Below are 19746 nucleotides of genomic sequence, written 5' to 3' on the forward strand. Positions count from 1 at the left end.
AGTGACATGCTTTTGAGTTCGAACAAAACGAATTTTCTTTCCATACCGATTTATGGTTTTTCACGGGAGCATTCCTGTGTTCAAATTAAGCGATAAGTCTAACTCGCTGAGGTTGAATTAACAGGAGTCAACTGTACTATTTATTGTGAGAAATCCTTCTCGTCACTTGGAGTTTTCACTCAGACAACTGTACTACTTATTGTGAAAAATTCTTCTCATCATTTGGAGTTTTCACTCAGACAAAGAGTATGACAAAGTGAATTACGGTAAAAAAAAGAATGTGACTTGCACATATGCGGTTGATTTCACACCGACATTCCACAGGAGCATGACTACCAGTCTAATTAACCACTTTTTTAACACTACCTCTGCAAATGCCCTTATTCATTGCTGTACAATATACTGTACAAATACTGTAAAAGCACGCAAAGGCTTTAGTGTCAGTTCAAGGTGCTCAACTAAGCCAACTTGTTCACAGAACAAAGCTTATCGAGGACAGTAATCAAGTATGAGGCGGTTAGTAGATATTCCCCAACTTGGCAGCCATTGTTTCAAGAGTAAAAAATGCAGAAAGAAAGGAACCAGGCTCTTAATTCAAGGAATCAAAGCAAATGCTTCCTGCAGGATACTCATTTTCACATTCGCGAATCCACAGCTTTCCTGTATAGCATAGGCATCACTATGGCGAATATTTGTGCTACGAAATCAGCGTAATTTTTTTGGCATGGTCTAACTATAAACCAGGATCGAGGCACATATTTTGTATAGTATTTCAAATTCGTTTTGCTCTTGGTACTTTCAGTAAAATCACAATTTATTCTTTTTAATCACACCTCTTGAGATGCTTCAATGAACATGAGAATTCTCAAAAACCCTGAACAATCAGTTTCTGCTTTAATTGTATTTAATATATACAGACAATTAGGATACACTTCATTCATCACCGTACAGTCGAGTCCCGCTACAACGAAATTCACGGGACACGCGAAACATTTTGTTGTGGAGTAACTTTGTTTACGCGAAATTAGTATGTATATACGTACGCCAAATGGGAAATCTTCGCGATGGCATAGGGGCAAAGGTTGAGACGTACCGAAGGCGGCCAATAAAGTGTCAACTTCACGAGAGAATGCATTTCGCGCCGCTGTTACAGCATTTTTCGTACATTGCGGCCAACGCCTTCAAAGAACTTTCACATGAGAATTCTCAAAAACCCTGAACAATCATTTCTGCTTTAATTGTATCTAATATATACAGACAATTAGGATACACTTCATTGATCACTGTACAGTCGAGTCCCGCTACAACGAAATTCACTGTACACGCGAAAAATTTTGTTGTGGAGTAACTTCGTTTACGCGAAATTAGTATTTATATACGTACGCCAAACGGGAAATCCAGCTACAACTCACTGTCTAACTCAATGCGCGTGCCCGGCTGATCTCGAAACACTCTATTTGTGGCACATGCACCGTTGCAATGAAGCACTTTGAATTATCACAATTTCATTGCATATTTATGACAAAGTCGGCAAACTTGGCAAAAGTTTTATTTCCGGAAGTCAGTCAGCCTGGATTTCTTACGCTCTGATAACGCTCTGATAACTTTTAAGATTAGGTCAAAAGGATCCATTACTTTCAAAGCAGTCGTTGGAGTCAGTGTGTCTAGCGGGTTCGTCATTTTCCCCAGACGACGAGACGTTGGCATCATGTTGACAACAGCGGCTGCGGCGCGGCCACCGTGTCTTGAAAGCAATCTGCGCCATGCACAAAGTGCGCGCCCCCGCGGGCCTCATCTTCAAAGCGATCTGCGATGTGGGCAAAGTGCAACTAGTGCCGGTAGAGTCGTGTGTGCTGTGCTTTCGACGTTTAATTCGCGTTGAAGCGAGAAACGGCACGGAGGTCAATTCGCTCACTGCTATTGCAGCACCTTCTCATTCCAGCGCGTTGACACCGAGTTTCCGCGGTCATCGAGCGAAATGTGTTCATGTTTACCTGTGACACCGTGCTTGGTAATTTAGTTAGTAAGCAAATGTTTACAAGTTTAAACGGCCAATAAAACTATGATCCTACTACTATCGCAATCGATGCTTCGCCTTTTGGGCGAAACTGCAAAATTTTTTCCTTCCTGCTTTCTGCCTCGGCGATCATATGTGCCTTCTCGAGAGAGAGAGAAATTTACGCTTCTATGTTGGGAGTAGCCATTTTGACCAGACACACACACACCACAGAAAACGGAAACGATTGTGGTGATCTCGCGCAGGCGCGTGATGACCATGCGTGGCTATGGATTGCAGTGGCATAAGTTGGTACTTTGAACTTGATTTCGTTCGCGAAAACCTCGTTCAAGCGGACATACAATCGTCACATTTTTGGAAGGGCCTTCTAATTTGACTACTCGGCAGTTCCAATTTCAATTCAGTCCCAGTTTTGTTCTCGAAAAGTTCGTTGAAGCAGAAATGCCGAATAGAACACCTTAGTTATGAAGCGACTTTTTTGTATTACTTTCTATGGGCAGAATCGGAAAATCTTCATTGTGGCGGAAACTTCGTTGTAGGGGCATTCGTTGTAGGGGGATTCGACTGTAGTATATGTTGCAACTACTAATACATCTTGAAATGAAATGATAAAATCATTAGAGCACCAAAAGTAAGCATATTTCTGGCTGTAAGGAAAAAACTAATGTGCCCTAAGTGGAAGTGCGATTATAAACAAGCCTTGTTTCTGGCCGATATAAGAATAATCTAATACTAGGGGTTTCGATGACACACATGCATGCATAAACTGTCAGTCTATAAGTGACCAAAACATTTTGCATAAACATGCATGAATAATGTGTACTGTGTATGGCATGTGATGCTATCTGTGTTCCTTGGTTTGTGGTGCAGCTTGTTCTTGGTCTCTGTTTCTGTTTGTCTTCTCTAGGACATTTTTGTAAGCCTTTGCAAAGTTGATTCGTCATCCTACTTCATGTGCAATTTGGAGGGCTTCAAGTTTCTGGCTGACATGATTCAGCATGTGCCCCTGCCACTGCGGGCACGATATGTATTCTGCTGCTCACCCATCAACCAGAAAATGCCATTTGTCTGCAGCATGTTCCTCAAGGTAGTGACTTTTCATAATCAAATCTTCTTTTCCTTCTTCTTAAGCCAGCTTATGAGTCCATATTTGTTTGGTTGCTAAAAATAGTTTTAGTTACAACCAGTAAATTACCTAAACCCTCAGTACAGGGTGTTTCCAACATCAAGATGTACAGAACCAATGGCTCGATGTTGCAGCTGTTCCATTGAAAAATTTTCTACTGTTACAACAAACCATAAATTGTGGGGCCTAATAGTAGAGAATGTTGCCATATGTATCCCAAAGTTTCAGAACTGCAGTGTAAACGCACAGCAACGTTTGGTTATGTTAAATGTATCATCCATTTGCAATAAATTGAATTTTCGGACTACTGTGAGACTGCTATCAAATTTGGCAGTTATAAATGTGGAAGGACCACGCAACAAGCGATGAAACAAAAAATGTTAGGCGTAGCCTTAAGAGACAGGGAAAAAGTGATGTGGATTAGAGAGCAAACAGAGGTAGGAAATATTCTAATTAACATTAAAGGGCCCCTGAACAATCTCTAACATTTTTTTACTCATTTAAAACAAATGCACGCACCATGTAAAAATGCCATGACTATCATCCTTGGCGAATCCAGCAGCGCTATGCACCACGGGAACGCCATACATTCAAAAAACAATCCCATGCTTCTCTTCTGGTCTTTCTGGTGCCTCTTGGTACTTGGGTGACGTCACCAGGGGTAAACGCTGTCGATTGGTTGGTCAACTAGGGATGACAGTGCCAACGTGACCAGAGCCTACTGTGCGTGTTCCGAGAATGGAGGGGGCTCGCCCATTGTGCGCATCTTCTATTCAGTCAATTCCACGCAGAGGGCGATTAGGGGAGGAGAGTGAAGCCGTTCTTCTGGTGTGTTCATCAAATGCCTCGTTCATCAAATGCCTGTAACTTTGGTATTACAGCACCTTTACAAAATATTATTGTGGCTAAAATGTTCATAGTAGAATAGTACAAGTCAGCCGCTGTGTAACTAATTTTCGAGCTCAGGGTTGTTTAAGGGCCCTTTAATACTCTACATTGCTGTGAGGAAGATGGCAAATTGCTTAGTTTAGAGCCCCGAGCTGACTGACATGTGCATTATTGGTTTGTAATCACTAATGCCATAGTTATTACTATCTCTTGCCCTGACATCATTTTTTGCTTGAATCCATACTGCACTTGGAACACATGTCAAACTGGGTGCATCTCGGAACTGCTACTGTTTTCATGACTATGAAGAAGCCTTCTCCTTCCTTGAAGCTTGCTATTGAATTCCAGTGTTGTATTTAAAGAGAAAAAATGCCATGGTAAAACTGACACTTGCCCTCTGGTCGGTTACAGTTTGCACGGCAGTACAGCCGCAATGAACAACTAACCTATCAGTGGTTAGGGCGCAACATTGGTTGGCCCTTGGCCATCCCGAAGTCCATCATGGACTTGGTGCACCTGGAAGCTGTTTTTGATGTGTTGGACCTTTATCTTTGGCTCAGGTGGGTGTTGGCTCAGGTGGGTGTGCACATCCTAAACACATGCCATCGCTTGCTTCATCAGTATACCAACTTGGTGCAAATGTCTTACCGTTGAAGTGTCAATGTTCCAGCGCAAATGTACGCATCACAATAAAGACATACACAGGGGCTGATTTCAGCAGTGTATTGTTTCAGGCAGGTTTTTAAACTTGCAGAGGGCTTGAACAAAAACAAACAAATTCACATTTAAGGATGGCAATCCAGAAACTGCATTTAATTTTTGCTTATTCGGACACTAGGGGCACTTGTGCATGCAACTAGCTCTCATGATGCAGGCTACCTAATTCAAGTTGGGAACGCAACGAGAAGGGTAAGCGCACCGGTGTGAACCTGTGGGCTACGTGTAGTGACCTGCGGCGGTAGCAGCGGCTATCAATAGAGTGTGCGACGGATCACGCACATGATTGCGTAATAACATGGCAGTGTCCAGGCCAGTCCTTGTGATCCAAATTCACACTTTCTACGTGGTCTCGGTCATGATAGCAAGACAAATGGGGAAATCGGCTATCACTTAGCCTCAAATCATGCTGAGGATAAATTATGAGCGACATTTTGTCACTGTTAGTGAAATCAACTTTTTGATTTGGCACTGTTAGACCTAAGGCATGAGTGAGCCATGAAAGTGTTTTACTGTGTAACCTCGTTACTACGAACACCGCATTAACAAACTTTTCAGATTAATGAACTTCTCAGAAATGCCCTGCTGACTGCTTATAGTTTCAGTGTAAAAATATTTCAGTACTAGTACGAACTTCAGAATAACGTGATTGTTATTCAGTTTCCGTGTCATGTTAACAACACCTCAGTACCACGAACTAATATTCTGAAATCTGGGGATTCTTAGATTTCCGTGTATCTTTTATGGCCGCCAGAACAGTATGCTGGCAAACGACAAGGCGCAGAAAGCGGACATTGCGGCGCATGGGTTTGGAAAATTCGAGACGGCGCTGGAGGGAAAAAACGCTGGGAGTGGATTTCTTTTTCTTTTTTTTTTTCTCGGATCAGGTTTTGTGAGCGCATGCTCCACCTGGACAAGTGTCGCCTAGCAACGGAGGTGCGCCTCTTCCTTCTTTTGCCCTTCTTTCTGCGCACGCTTCTTCTTTCCTTCACGCTTCTTTCTGTGGCCGTACCAGCTATGTATAGTGGAGAAATGTAACCTCCGTGCTCGCGGGGATGCCACACGGTCGCACTTTCCGGACAGTGTAGTTTACACGTGCTTGCACTTTGATCGAGTGGGATAGTTGCAGTGTCCATGGCAAGGAATGTGAAGAACAAGCAAACAAAAAGAAACATTATGCTTTATAGGCGACATGGAGCTTCTTTTTTATTGGTTGTTTTCTCGGCGTCAGCATCTCTTTTGCACGCACCACTCTATATATGGTGCTGCGGTGGTGTGTGGCAGCAGAATCTATGAAAAATAGCAACAGCACAGGCCAAGAGCCAACAACGATGTTTTCATGGATAGCTCATACGGTGACAACTGATAAACAGATGGGTTGATGAACAAAATGGTTCATTTTGGGGCTTTCACTATAACGACCTTTCAGAATAACCAACAATTTGCCGCAGTCCCCTGAAGTTCGTTATAGCGAAATTTCCCTGTATTTCCGACTATTAGGTAGTACTACATCATTTAGCACATGTCGTGTGTTGGTGATGCGGAATGCTCCAGAAGCTTAATTCTTCACTGCATTACTAATTTACTTATCCACTGAAGCACAGAATGTGATGACAGTAGGCTAAGATGTTGATCGCATTGCATGATACTTCGGTTCTGCTGAGAGGAGGCACATCTGCTTTGAGCGTAATGTATCGTGGTAACACATTACGTACTGCGCAAAGCTAAACTGCTCTATTTATGCAGTATGTGACATTATGGTGGCTAGCAGCACATCATACCTTGACCTTTGGTTTGGATTTGCCTGAAATGCAGTCCGTAGGAGTGAGAAATTTTAACATAACTGTTGCACAGTTTTTGTAGTTTGCATTCATGGAAGTTTCTCCCTGTTCATATACGTGCAACTTTGCTGGTACTAACCGAGCAGTTTGAATGATCCGTCAGTTCGAATTAAACGATTTTGAATTACTGGGATTTTTCTGTGGCTATATTTCTGTTTTTGTGTGCTTTGTTGTCCTGTTCTAACCATATTAAACCAACAGACAGTGAAGTCCAGGAAAGCACTGGGGAAATTTAATGTTCCTTTAGTTGAAATGTAGAAACAATAAGACAAATGGAAATGAAAGTGGATGAAAAGAAAATTTGTCAAGAACAACGTAACAACTAGCCTGGGAACAACTTCTACATGGTTCATTTAGCACTTCATTTTTGTGCGTGTGTACACCACATATCATGGGCGTCAGAGAAGAAGTAACCTTTATTTCCCGTAAACAAAAACTGGACGGGTATTTTGGGCTAGAAGCTACGACAGTAGCATGACGGGACCCAGAAGACCTTACTTAGCAATGTCAGCGTGGTACATAGTAAGGCAAGTATACATATAGTGCTATGAAATGGTAATTACATACATACATTATTAACAGCAATAAAACTATGACTGCAACAATAAAAAGGCAACATCATTGCGCATCAGAACTGACAGCAATACATAAGCAGAAGAAAGCAAGGGCTTCTTCATATCAAGAATTGTAATTAGAAACAAATCAATTAGGACGAGCATGACTAAACATTCACATGTAAAGTTGTCAGTGCTACGCAGCTTAAAACAGCAAAAAATAAAAAATAAAAAACACCCTCATAACTGAACAAAATAAATGGAAGTTGATTTCGACTATAACTTCTAACATATGCATATTTATTTAGAGTCACTGGTATGTTGTAGGCTAGTGTCTGGTGTTGATGACAAAATGTGCGGAAATGTGTTATCACCTATTTGTCACGATTTCTTGTGTTTACAATAGGCTGACAGTATTCTAAACATGTTAAACGTTCATTGACGTCTGTTACTAGTGTGTGTGAAAATTGCATCCCATATAATAAAGGGTATGTATAAATATGTTCGACTCAAATAATATTAAACAATTTGTATGCATTTCTCGTCTTTCACAACGGTTCCATATTTGCAATATGGCAGTAGTAGGCCAAACCCAGAGTGGTACTAGAGCAACCACCTGTGCAAAGTAAAAAATGCAGGAGAACTTACTGGAGAACTAATGTGCGAGTTAAAACAGAGATTACTCAGTAGCATGGCTGAAGAAGACATTGAAAAAGATTTTTCTTTCTCCCCCCCCCCCCCCCCTCCAAAACTCTAGAGGGAGTTTTGAGGCTAGGGCTGGTTGCTTGAGAAAGAAATGCTATATAAGCTAAAGCTGACATGACAGTGTTGATATTTGCTGCTGCATACAAGCGAGGGAAGTATCGGGGCATATAGAATAGTGTGTAATGCCTTTCAACCCCAGATAGGTGAGGCAGGCTCAGAGGCATAAGAAGCATTCAAACTTAAAAGCAGAGGAGATTAATATTGAATAGGTAGAGATAAGTAAGACAGAGCTGGAAAATTAGTGAAGGTTGATGAAATAAATTGTTAATGTGTGAAAGAAAATGTAGGCCACAATTTTTTTCATTGTGGCAAAATGATACCTATCACCTACCTACCTACCTATCAGTGTCTGGGCTTATTGTATGCTTCATCTGCTGAGTATAATCAATTTTTTTTCCCCTATGTGCTTACGCTGTCTTTGTTTGGTTGCAGCTACCGCTTCCCAGACCTATTTCCGGATGCTGAGGCCGTACGTGCCATGCAGCAGGAATTAGACCTAATCATTCAAAAGGGTGTGCTCAATATCACACAGCTGCTGCGTGCTGGCATGGAAAGTGCTTCTGAGGAAACCGGTACGTTGCAGCTTGCTACTGTTAAACTGGCATGCTTCAATTACAGGGCCATAAACTATGATTTCTACTGCAGTTGCATGAATATAAGGCGTTTCTTTTGCCAATTTCTGGCTTCAGGACATGTTTCACGTTTTATTGGGTTAACGAAACGTATATAATAATGCATTTTTTGGGGCTTCAGCTGCACCAAGCTCAACTGCTAGGTGCCTAAGCTGTGTGAAAAAACCAACTCTACGGCACCACCGTTATCAACACGAACATTTTATTTTAAGACGAGTCACTCTTGGGCGCAGAAGTTTATGCATTATGCCGGGCTCTTGCTTTGCCAACGGGCATCGATCTTTCTAATGCTCCTTGCTGGGTACGAGCAGAAATGACTGGTGCTTCAATGCTGCGTTATCAAGTTGCATAGCAATCACAGCCACCTGACAGTCCAGATTGGAAATGCCAACGAGACTCTATTCTTCTTGGACATTCCATCTGGCTACATTGTGGAAAAACGTTGGCACCGAAGAGATACATATTCACACAACAGGCAACAAGAAGACCAGGCCAATGCTCACATGCTTGGCTAATGGAAACAAGCTGGCACTCTTTCTGATATGAGAAAGATGCTCATGAAAAACTAGACTTTCCCACCCTGTATGCACATGAGTTGCAACGACAAATGTTGGATGAACAGCACCACAATGCTTGAGTGGCTCTGTGTCGTGTGAAGACAATCCACCAGACCGAAACATCAGGATTTCCTAATGCTTGTACTGGACACATTTAAAGGTGCCTAGCTGATGAGGTCAATGTTCTTGTTAGCAAACCAACACCGACCTCTTTGTCATACCTGTGGGTGTTACGTTGCAGCCGCAGCTACTGAATGTTGGCTAAATAAGCCTTTGAAAGAGCTTGTATCATACCTGACAAATCTTCCAGATTAAACGGGAGACTCCCGGATTTGGACCGTTTCTTCAGGTTGTATGGTTGACAGGAAAATCTCCTGGAAATTGCAGTTGTGTTCCGTTGCTATCCGCATCCAGCACTTTGTCAGGCCACATTGGCAAAAAGAATCCAGCCCAATCCAATCCAGTTGGAAGTTCATCGCGCCAAAAATTGTCAAGGAAGTACAGTGTAGACCGCTTATAACGTAAGCCGCCGGATTTTAATGTAGTGCTCAGCTGAACTGACGTTGGGTATTTTGTTGATACCACAGAGCAATGCAGAGTGCGAGCGGCATTTTAACATGGGTAAAAATATGAGGACCCGATTGTAACCGACTGACCCTCCCCGGTCGGAAGATCTCCCGGGTTTAGTTTCTTCGAACCTGGCAGGTATGTTGTATGAAGGCAGCAGTGGCTGGGAGACAACAATCAACTGCTGGCACCAACAAGCTGAGTCAAGCAAGCATTAGTGTCTGAAGTGGTGTGGTGGACCACCGGTGCATGGGAGGCTTTGAACATGCTGGATTCTGTCATGGGCATTTTTGAAGGGCTGCCTGTCCAATAACCTTTACAGCACTAATGACAACTCCATTCTCAGTGACAAAGACATCAGCGGTAATGACGAGTAAAGTGTGTGTGGCACTGGTCTTTTGCGTGCTGTTCCCACTTCATTTTGCAATTGCAGTTTGCAGTGACGATGAGCAAAACTCTGTGGGTATCTGCCTTTTATTTGCCATTTCCAGTGTTTTCACGGTGTTCACACTACAGTGCACTCCTCTTAACGGAACTTGGAGGGCATCCATAAAAGTGTTCCATTTATCAGAAGTTTCATTTAAGCAAAGTACACGTTTCATGAAGCACTTTATTTAAGTAGTACTTATCTACAGTAGAACCTCGTTCATACGTTTTCAAAAAATACACGAAAAATAAACGTACGATCCGGGAAAACGTACGATCCGAATTCAATAAAAATTGACTGACAAGCCCATATTGAGGTGCAAAGGCAGAAAACATTTATTTCTTGTAAAACATAGTTACAGTCGAATCTCGTTAATTCGAATTGACGCTGTGGTCCCGTCAAAGTGATGTGTATTCCAATGGGCGAGAACGCTCAGTAATTCGAACGCGAAAGCATTTGCGGCGGTTAATTTGAACATAACCGCACACTGACAATGCTCTCAGCAACACGCCAAATCACGTAGAGGCGCCTCCGACTGGCAATGCTCCGACACCGCCATAAAGCAATAGCTTAGGAGAGACCCCTCAATGACGCCACGCGGAGAAATAAAAAAGGAAAAAAATATCGCTTCCCTGCCGCCCTCTTCCCTCACCTTCGACGCGGTCTCCGCGCGCGCGTTGCCGTGCCGGCGCGGTTGCTCCCTGAAGTTTCGTTCACTGCCGTTATCGGGATGCGAGAGAGAGAGAGAGAGAGATTGTGGTTGTGAAGAGGAAGAGGCGCTATCGGGATGCGAACGTTGGCCGGCGTGGGCAGTTCCGTGGCCCTTGCTTGCTATGTGCTTGCGTGCCGCGATATTTCACGACTCGCACTGTTCGTACGTAGCGCTATGGTGCACAAATACGTCAAACATAAGTCCTTTTAATTCGATCTAATTTTCGGGCCCCTTCGAGTTCGAATTATCGAGATTTGACTGTATTTTCCACTTGTCCGCATTTTCGTTGTCGATCATGCGAAAGAAGCTTTGTAAGGCTTCCAGGCCAGCAAAGGCTTCGGCGAAGGTAGCCGGTGTACGCAAGCCTTTGTTTTCGCCGCCGTCTTCAGGTGCCTCGTCTGCCACCGCCTCAGGCCGCTACGATCTCGGCGAATCATATCCGCCTGTGTTCGCCGCTTAGTAGTTCGCGTTGAAGCGAGGGGCGAGGTAGCGGAAATGTCAATTCGCTCGCCGCGCTTCGTCACTTCGGGCGAACGAGCAATGCAGAGAAGTCGCGGAGGGGGGGGGGTGGGGCGATGGCGCACTGCAGAGAAGCTGCGCGGCGGCTGTCTGCCACTTAGCGCTTCAAAAGCACATGAAAGCGGCCTATTTGCACACCTGAATGATAATTTTTCGCTGCAGAACGTATCATACGACCGCAGTTTGCCGCAATGCTTAAAGTTGCTGCCGAATAATCGTATTTTCCGGGAACATATTAACCGGAATGTATTAACACATTCTTTATGGGGTTATGTTTATTTTTCGCGATTGCGAACGTTAGGAGCCGGGAAATCGTATTAAGCGGGAACGTATCAGCGAGGTTCTACTGTACATGGACATAGAAAAAGCAATCAATTGTGGCTTGCTTGGCATGCTTGAGCTGCTTTTTCACGAAGTATGTGCCCATGCTTGACAGGCTTGCCAGAAATTCTGGACACCCTTCACACTCAAAATAGCGCTGCAAAAGTTCGACTGCTCCTTTATCTGCACTGTCTGGCACCACTGCACTCGGAATAAGGGTATCGCACTCATCACTGGAGGAGGGTTGATCTTCGCCTTGTGCTTCAGCAATCAGCTCCTCGAGGCTTTCCTCGCGACAGGTGCTCAAATTCTCGTCAATTGCCTCGTACTCCTGCCGCGTAAAAGGGGCAGAGGGCACTACCTGACTGAATATGGCATCAGCATCGGCGTCGGCAGGGATTTCCTCTTCATGAAGCATTTGTTCTTGTGCTTCAAAGCCTGCATGGTGGAAGCACATCTGTAGTGTGGTTTCCTGCACTTGTTCCCAGGCATGGGCCAGAATGTGGATTGCCGACAACAAATCTGTGTTGTAGCTCTTTCCATTGTCTGTGCAAAGTAGCATTCAGTGAAGCAGCTGGCTACGGTAAAGAACTTTGATGTTCTGTATTACGCCTTGATCCATTGGCTGGATCACAGCTGTTGCATTGGCTGGCAAGAATTCAAGAGTGATGGACTTCAATCCTTCCACCTTGCCATGAGCAGGGCAATTATCCACGATAAAGACAACCTTCCTGCCTTGCTTGGAAAGTCTTGCATCTTCCTCCCGTAGCCACTTTTCAAAAATTGCCATAGTCATCTATGCTCTTCCGTTAGCATGGTACGTAACGGGAAGGTCTCGAACACCCTTGAAACAACGTGGGTGCTTCGACTTTCCCACTACCAACAGCTTTAATTTCTCGTCCCCTGCCATGTTTGCGCCCACCAGTACAGTAATTTGATCCTTACTGCGTTGTCCTCCTGTACAGGCTTCACCTTTGAAGGCGAGAGTCTTTGATGGAAGCACGTTGTAAAAAAGGCCCATCTCGTCGGCATTGAAAACGTCCCGCGGCTCATAGTTCCGCAAAATTTCCTGCAGCCACCCTTGTTGCCAGTCGGTGCAAACTTCTCTGTTTACAGCGGCACTCTCACCTGAGATATAGTCTTAAAGACGAGGCCATGGCACTTCTTAAATCAGCTTAGCCATCCGTCGCTTCCAGCAAAATTTTCAATGCCCATTTGCAGCACTATTTCTCGTGCCTTCTGTTCCAAAATGGGTCCGCTTATGGGGAAATTCGCACTCTTCGCACACTTAAACCACAAAAAAGGAACCTTTTCCAGTTCTTTATAAGTTGTCGTCCGCATCCGCATTCGTTTTGACGTAAAGGTTCCATTCTTGACGGCACATTCAATCGCTTCTTTGTTCTTCGAGATCCGCGAGAGCGTCGACTTGGGGATACCGAACTTCTTTGCCACCTCTGTCTTGGACAGGCCGCTTCCATCGAGCTCCTGGAGAATTTGAAGCTTCGTTTCAAGCGGCAGTGCTTGATGCTGCTGTTTCTTTGTGTTCTCCATCGTGCTGCCCGTCGGCACACTCGTTGGCGTAACACACTGCAGCCGCTGGCGCAACAAACGAGACCTGGCTACTGGATTGACTTGTCCCAACTACGGTGTTGGCTATGAAAATTACGTATTTCATGGTTGCGAGACTAGTTTGGCAGTTGCAACCAAAAGTCGCCTGTGCAGTGCTTAACTTTTGTGCTGTTTAACCGCAGGTAACAAGTGGTGTTTCGATTAACCAAAGAATTTTACTGCTTCACACATAGGAAACCAACCAAATAATATTATTTAGTTCCGTTTATCGGTAATTTCCGTTTAGCCGAGTTTCGTTTATTGAGAGTCCACTGTATATTGTGTTTTCTTTCCCTTTTGAGTAGGGGTGTGCGAATACTGAATAGATTTCAAATTGAATCAAGAATAAAAAAAGGCCAAATACAATCAATGACCGATTTTCCAGACGCCCGCTTTTTCAGACATGCCCGATAATTCGAACGCCTTCGGGGCACCGCCACGTACCCCATAGAGTCAATGTACAAGGATGTCTGAAATTTTGGACGCAAGAAAACCTTCACCGTCCAATTTTACGGACTTTTTGTCATGACCGCCGGCCCGAAACGGCATTAATTGAAGCCACCACCGCTGCCGTTTAGATTATCTCGCCGCTTCGAACCGGCGCTCTTGCAAACATATCTGCTGGCAGCCGTAGCCACCACCACGGCAACACTAGGCCTAGCTATTTCGAAGTTGCTACCAAGCTTCTTGTTGTTTGGTGCAGTGTTTTTCATTGAAACAATTAGCCACTGTTAGCAATAGCGCCGACTCCGCCTTTATAATTCCCACCAATGGCTTCGAAGCTCGGGAAAGCATGTCGCGTTGCATAATGCCGGTTCCCGAAAGTCAGCTTCGCCTCAATACAGCATTGTTACGCGGTGAAGCACACGCGAAGTATTGCAGTGAAGCATACCAACAATGGGAAGGGGCACTTGTCATGGGACATGGTATGTGTTCCTTAATTATACACACATGTACCCGTTGTCTCCTATCACAGTACGAGCACAGTTACCCCTAATAAGTGTACTGGCAGGCCTTTAGAGCTATTACGGACGTGCCTGTGGCGTTTTGAACCCTTGAGGGCAGTAAAAGGCATGCATTCATTTTTTCAAATTGCCCAATTTTTCGGACGTTTTCGCGGCCTCTCTAGAGTCTTAAAAATTGGGCGTTGACTGCACTGATTTAAATATCAAATGCCAGAAAATTGGTGCGCAAAATCTAATGCTTACAAATTTTGGGCAACAAAACACAGTGCTGCACATGCTCGGGAGTCTCCTAGCATTGCAGAACAAGAACGTAGCAAGCTATCAGCTAAATTAGGTACATAGAAATCGAAATATACAGTGCGGTCTATTCTTGTTAAAGAGAACTTCAAATTTGTATGCCAGCACCGATTACCACTCAGTTCTAATATATGAAGGTCTGCAAAATATTTTTTTATGAATAGAATGTCATGAATAAAATCAAGTGCTTTTTCCCCCTAAAGCTAAAGAATTAGTGACGTTGTACTGAATACGAATGAGTTTCTCAGTTTAATAGTGGACCCAAATTTTGTGGCAATCCTTTAGTGCGTGGAAAGTATTGCTTTCCAGTTTTTCTCCATAATACGGAAACGCTTTCCCACCTTTACGGCAGGTCAGTTATCGTAAGGTGAACCTGCGCACCAGACGAAAGCGCTCGCTGCGCATCACATGACTTGGAGCAGCGCTCTGCGAGTAGCCATTTTTGGTGCTGTGCTGGGGCGACTACGGTCGGCGCCAACGGTAAAAAGCAGGCGCCGTTTCATTGGCAGGTTCGGCATGATGTGCCACCTGTCAGAGTCTTAAATCGGGAGGGTCACGGCAAGTTTGCGCGATGCCCCCCCCCCCTCCCCCTTCTCCACTTACTTGCCGTCCGCGCAAATGTATACAGCCGAGAGGTCAGCGCGGTATCGTCAAATGACAGTTTCACGCCTGCAGTGTAAATCCAAAGCTAGTCTTATGACGGGTCACTCGAAGCTACAAAACGAGTCCGATGTGTGTCTGTGAACAGCATTGGGAACGAGGGGCTGCCGTACGGTGTGAGGGTAGCAAATTGGTACTTGCTGAACTGCAAATAACGCAATCAGCAAAAATGCAAATTTTGCAGGACACATGCAATGGTAGATCGTTTATATATATTAGAAAGAGGAGGGGCCTAGTACAGAACCTTGGGGGACACCTGATGTTACGGGAAGAGGATCAGAAGTACTGTTATTGATATGTACTAAAGGCATGCGATTAGTAAGAAATTGTTCAATCGATGCTAAAACTACAGGTTGCAAATTTAAATTTAACTGTGAGAGTTTTAAATGGCACTTTGAAGTTTGAAACAATGCATCACTGGTAAAGGCAACGACTAATGTGATAACCTGAATGGCAGCAACTAAATGACTGCAACAATCCAGAGCTGTGGCATTGTGTATACAAATAATGTCTGAAAAATTAAGCTTGACACCTTGTAGTGTCCAAAACATTAGTCACTATTATTGTACATTGATTCTATGGGGCAAGCACTTGATGGTGCCGTGAAGTTTGAATAATTGAGCAGGACCAATAAAATATGGTGTCCAAAAAATTGGTTAGTTTCTGTAAAAACAAACCGCATGAGAAGTGTCTAGATCTGTGCTCTATTCTTGACTTGTTGAGTTCATGATAGGTGCTTACCAAACATAGCTTCCATTGAGCCATGCTTTAATATCTCACGCCTATTTCCACCTTGTGCTTGAATGCACGCAACAATCCTGGTGATAAATGAAATTGTGGTGCTTTCAGATCATGACGAGGGGCCCGCCTCAGCCCACGCACCCAAGCTACAGGGCAAGCTTGCTGACCGTTTGCTTGCACAAGGCCTCCTCACCAAAGAGCAACTTTTAGAACTTCAGCGTGAGTGGCAGCGTGGCAGCCCAAGGGATCGCCGCAACAAGAAGCCAAAATAACATACACAGACACAACTAGTATATAGTGCCCCATGTTTTACAGAAGGCATCTGTATTCAATAGGGTCATTGTGTCTGTAGGGTTTATTGCATAAATGTGGAAACTGCGCCAAAGTTTCCAGCCCAAGAAGGCAAAAACGAACAAGAAGCTTAACAAGAGCATTGCTCTCTGTACAGGCAAGACCATACTTAGCAGGAACAAGTGAGGACGTGGCTTGAGCTCTGTGTCATGCCAGATTCTGGTGCCACATACATGGATGGCAGCCAGTGCATTGCATAGTCATGAATAGTGATATGGTGTGGCACCCGATGCTGTCCGACTTGTCATAAATACACCTTTGCTCATGCCAACCAGGATATTTTACGAGTCCTGTCTGTGGACCCTCGAAAGAACATTGTGTGTCAAGTGTGCGGTGTTAACGTTTGTTCACTGGGAACAAGTAAGTTCCTCTGCTCTTGGCGCACACCAATTTCTACTCACCAAGCCACACATTGCCCGGTGCAGTAGCAGAAATTGTGCTGAAGGCAACTCCCACTGTGCTCTTTACTTTCAGTTGCGTCTGACTTGGCATGAAGCAGGAGTCAAGCACTCACATTTTCCCACAATGTTTGTCTCCCCTGTACTGACCATTTGGCACTTGCTCTGTTGTCCGACAGATTTACCACTTTCGAACAGTACTGGGAGGTTCTTTCATGGTGTTAGCACTTGTTAGCTGGAATTACCCAGAGTGCTGTTCCTTGCAGCTTTAGTGAAAGTTGCTTCCAAGTGCTAGTCCTTAACTGCTGACAAAAGTTCTGTGTGGAAGTGTCATTTAAGTGCTACCCACATGGACTACCAGTGCAGTCTTGTATCAGTGTTCGTGCCTTTAGGAGCGGCTGTTCCACTTTTGGTGGGTGCATCAGATGGAGCCTGGTGAAGTGTTCAGTATTGCATTGTCAAGTGCATATATGGAGCTCTGGCAGAACAGACGTGAACATTGTGATACCTATGCCTAAAAAGCGTTTGCGTGTCAAAAGCAGTGCTACACCTACTGCACCTTATTTACCTTAATCTAACGCGTACCTTTTTTCTAAGAAAATGAATCCGAAAATAATTGCCTGCCTGTTACAATCGGGTACAAAACCAAAACCGGGTGTTGGCAGCGCTGGCAACAGCCTACCGTCAGAGCCATAAGACGCAGCCTCATCGCTATCACAGAATGGTGACAAAGTACATGTTCGTGAAGGTTGCTGTTAGTGTGTGGATTCATTTTGTGCTCGACTACGATCTGGAGCGGTATTCTCGGTCAATCATTTTCGGAGATACTATCAGTCTCGCGAGATTTCATGTTAACTAAGTACCGGATGGTGTCGGCATATATGGCCGTCAGCGTTTCTGGTGCTGTGTCAAGCTTGCTATTTGCGTACAGTGCCAGGAATGCTGTCGGCCACATCCCTAAACAAGTCTGATGTAGAGTCACGTAAAATCTTGTGAAAGTGATAGTAGTACAGTATAGACCACTTATAACGTAACCGCTTATAGTGCAGGACCGGATATAGTACGGTCTTTTCAGACTCCCGTTAATTTCCCATAGCACTCCATGTATTCGCATACCGCTTACAGTGCAGCCGCATGAGACGAAATACTGGTTATAATGCGGCTTCCGCGGGAAAATCTCGCCGACAAAGGCGACAGCGAGCACGCTTCTCAACGAGGTGCGCGCTCCCGGCCGGCGTATGCATATATTATTCAATGCAATCAAACTATTAATAATTCGGACTTATTTGGCCGCAGATCGGTTAATTCGGAGTATTTTCGGAGCTCGGTGAGCGAGGAGTGCCCCAAATGTGCGACGCAAAAGAAAAAGAACGGCGCTAGCATCCAACTGAAACGAAGCGGCGGAGTCCGCATCGCCACAGCCATCAGTTGAACTCGCACGTGAATGACAGCAACGCCGGAACGCTTCGAGCCTATTTGTGTCTTTAAAGCCTGGATTCTTGCGTTTACCGCTGCGCATAACACCACGTTGGCCGCGGGCTTTCGTAACTGCGTAGTCGTCATCCACGATCGCGTCGATGGCGGCCACAGTTTTCTCCGCAGCAGTTGCAGCGAACAGTAGTTTCGTTTTTACTCGGTACGCGCATCGGCCGCGTGCCTAAAAAACTGCGTAGTTGCAATCGATGATCGCATAGATAGCGACCGCGGTTACGACTGCAGTTGTTGCAGCCAATGGTAGTTAATTCGTCCAGACTCTGTGCGTGCGTCGGGCGCGTGCCTTCAGCACTGCGAAGTCGTCGTTCATAATCGCGTCGATAGCGGTCACGGTTTTTTCCGCAGTGGTTGCGGCAAGCAGTTGTTTCGTTTTGACTCGGTGCAAAGCTGTCGAACTTGAAGAGCACCGGCTACATCGTGGCAGTACAAAGCGTGTCTACATGCTTGGTCTACATGTTTTGCATACATGCAGGGCTTGAAAATCGTTGTTTTGGTTATAGTGCGGTACCGCTTATAGTGCAGATATTCGCGACTCCGGCGACTTACGTTATAAGCGGTCTACACTGTATCTTTAAAATTGATCGCTTGGGAGTATCGCCCCTGTATGCTTGGTACCTGTGGCCAGTGAAGCGCAAATGGCGATGGCGGCATGCCGCTTTCATTGTAAAAGCTCAGTAACAGAAAATCCATTCTGTGAAGGTAGATTTTCTTTTATAAATTGGGGGCATGTTACATTCAGGTGCACTTTTATTTTCTTACTTTAAACCCGGGAACATTGGGTGTGCGTTAAAATCGGGTAAATGCGGTAATCGCTCTTACAGAAACCTCCAAGAAATTTTATCACAACTTATCAGAACATTCACCTTATTTTTTTGTATTTGGGTGCATTGAATGCAGGGCTGTTACATGGTATCTGCAACTTGTTGGAAGTTTTATGAAAGGGAAAAATTGTCATCCGCCTGAGTGTAGTGCAAAGCTACAAAGGAGGCTAGCCTGGGCTTTGAGTTGTCAATTAATTTCGCCACGCTAGAAATTTGCTAGCATCCTGGTTAGCTCAAATAATAGAGCAATCGCTCCAGAAAGGCATTGGTCCCATGTTCAATCACCAAACCAGTATGAATTTTTCTTCAACTGTGAGGCTTTCTTGCTGAGAAACCCGTATTGGGTTTTCTTTGTAGGTCTGTGCTACTCTCTGGTGGATGACAGTTTTCTTTCTTTTTAGGGCTGTTGCAGCTACCTGTGCATTTTATCTACAGTGCAAGTTCTTCCTGGCCTAATTTTAGGCAAGCTGTCTAAATAAAATTAGGGCAAACAAATGCCTTGCTCAAAATGTTGTAAATTGTGTTCCATGGCTGATTTTTTGCTTTCCGTGTGCATGTTAATGACAGTCGCTGTGTTGTAGCTGCCTAGTTCAGGTACAATGTGACTGGACACAATGGGAAACCCTGCACTGAGAGGGTTGTGCAGTGGTGTACTTCACAGATTATTATACTCCTCTCTCATGGGCAAATTTAATGTCAGTTTGAGCGGGTGCACTTCACTTTTTGTGTCATTCGCAGGCTCTCAGACAGAAATGTTCAGTGACATTT

At 44.5% G+C, this 19746-nt stretch overlaps 1 protein-coding gene and 1 pseudogene across 1 annotated transcript in view; one reads left to right on the forward strand and one right to left on the reverse strand.

The window, feature by feature from the left end:
• The window catches only part of LOC119457398 (ATP-dependent RNA helicase SUV3 homolog, mitochondrial), a 52025-nt gene extending 32524 nt beyond the window's left edge, over nt 1-19501 (forward strand). The window contains exons 11-14 of the mRNA XM_037718977.2: nt 2925-3104; nt 4443-4591; nt 8341-8480; nt 16023-19501. Of these exons, the coding sequence (XP_037574905.1) occupies nt 2925-3104; nt 4443-4591; nt 8341-8480; nt 16023-16186 (633 nt within the window). The 3' untranslated portion in view covers nt 16187-19501. The remainder of the gene's footprint in view (nt 1-2924; nt 3105-4442; nt 4592-8340; nt 8481-16022) is intronic.
• LOC125944592 (tigger transposable element-derived protein 4-like) lies at nt 11420-13606 on the reverse strand (annotated as a pseudogene).
• Nucleotides 19502-19746: the final 245 nt, after the last annotated feature.

Source organism: Dermacentor silvarum, chromosome 1 (genome assembly GCF_013339745.2).
Source record: "Dermacentor silvarum isolate Dsil-2018 chromosome 1, BIME_Dsil_1.4, whole genome shotgun sequence".
Lineage (NCBI taxonomy): Eukaryota > Metazoa > Arthropoda > Arachnida > Ixodida > Ixodidae > Dermacentor > Dermacentor silvarum.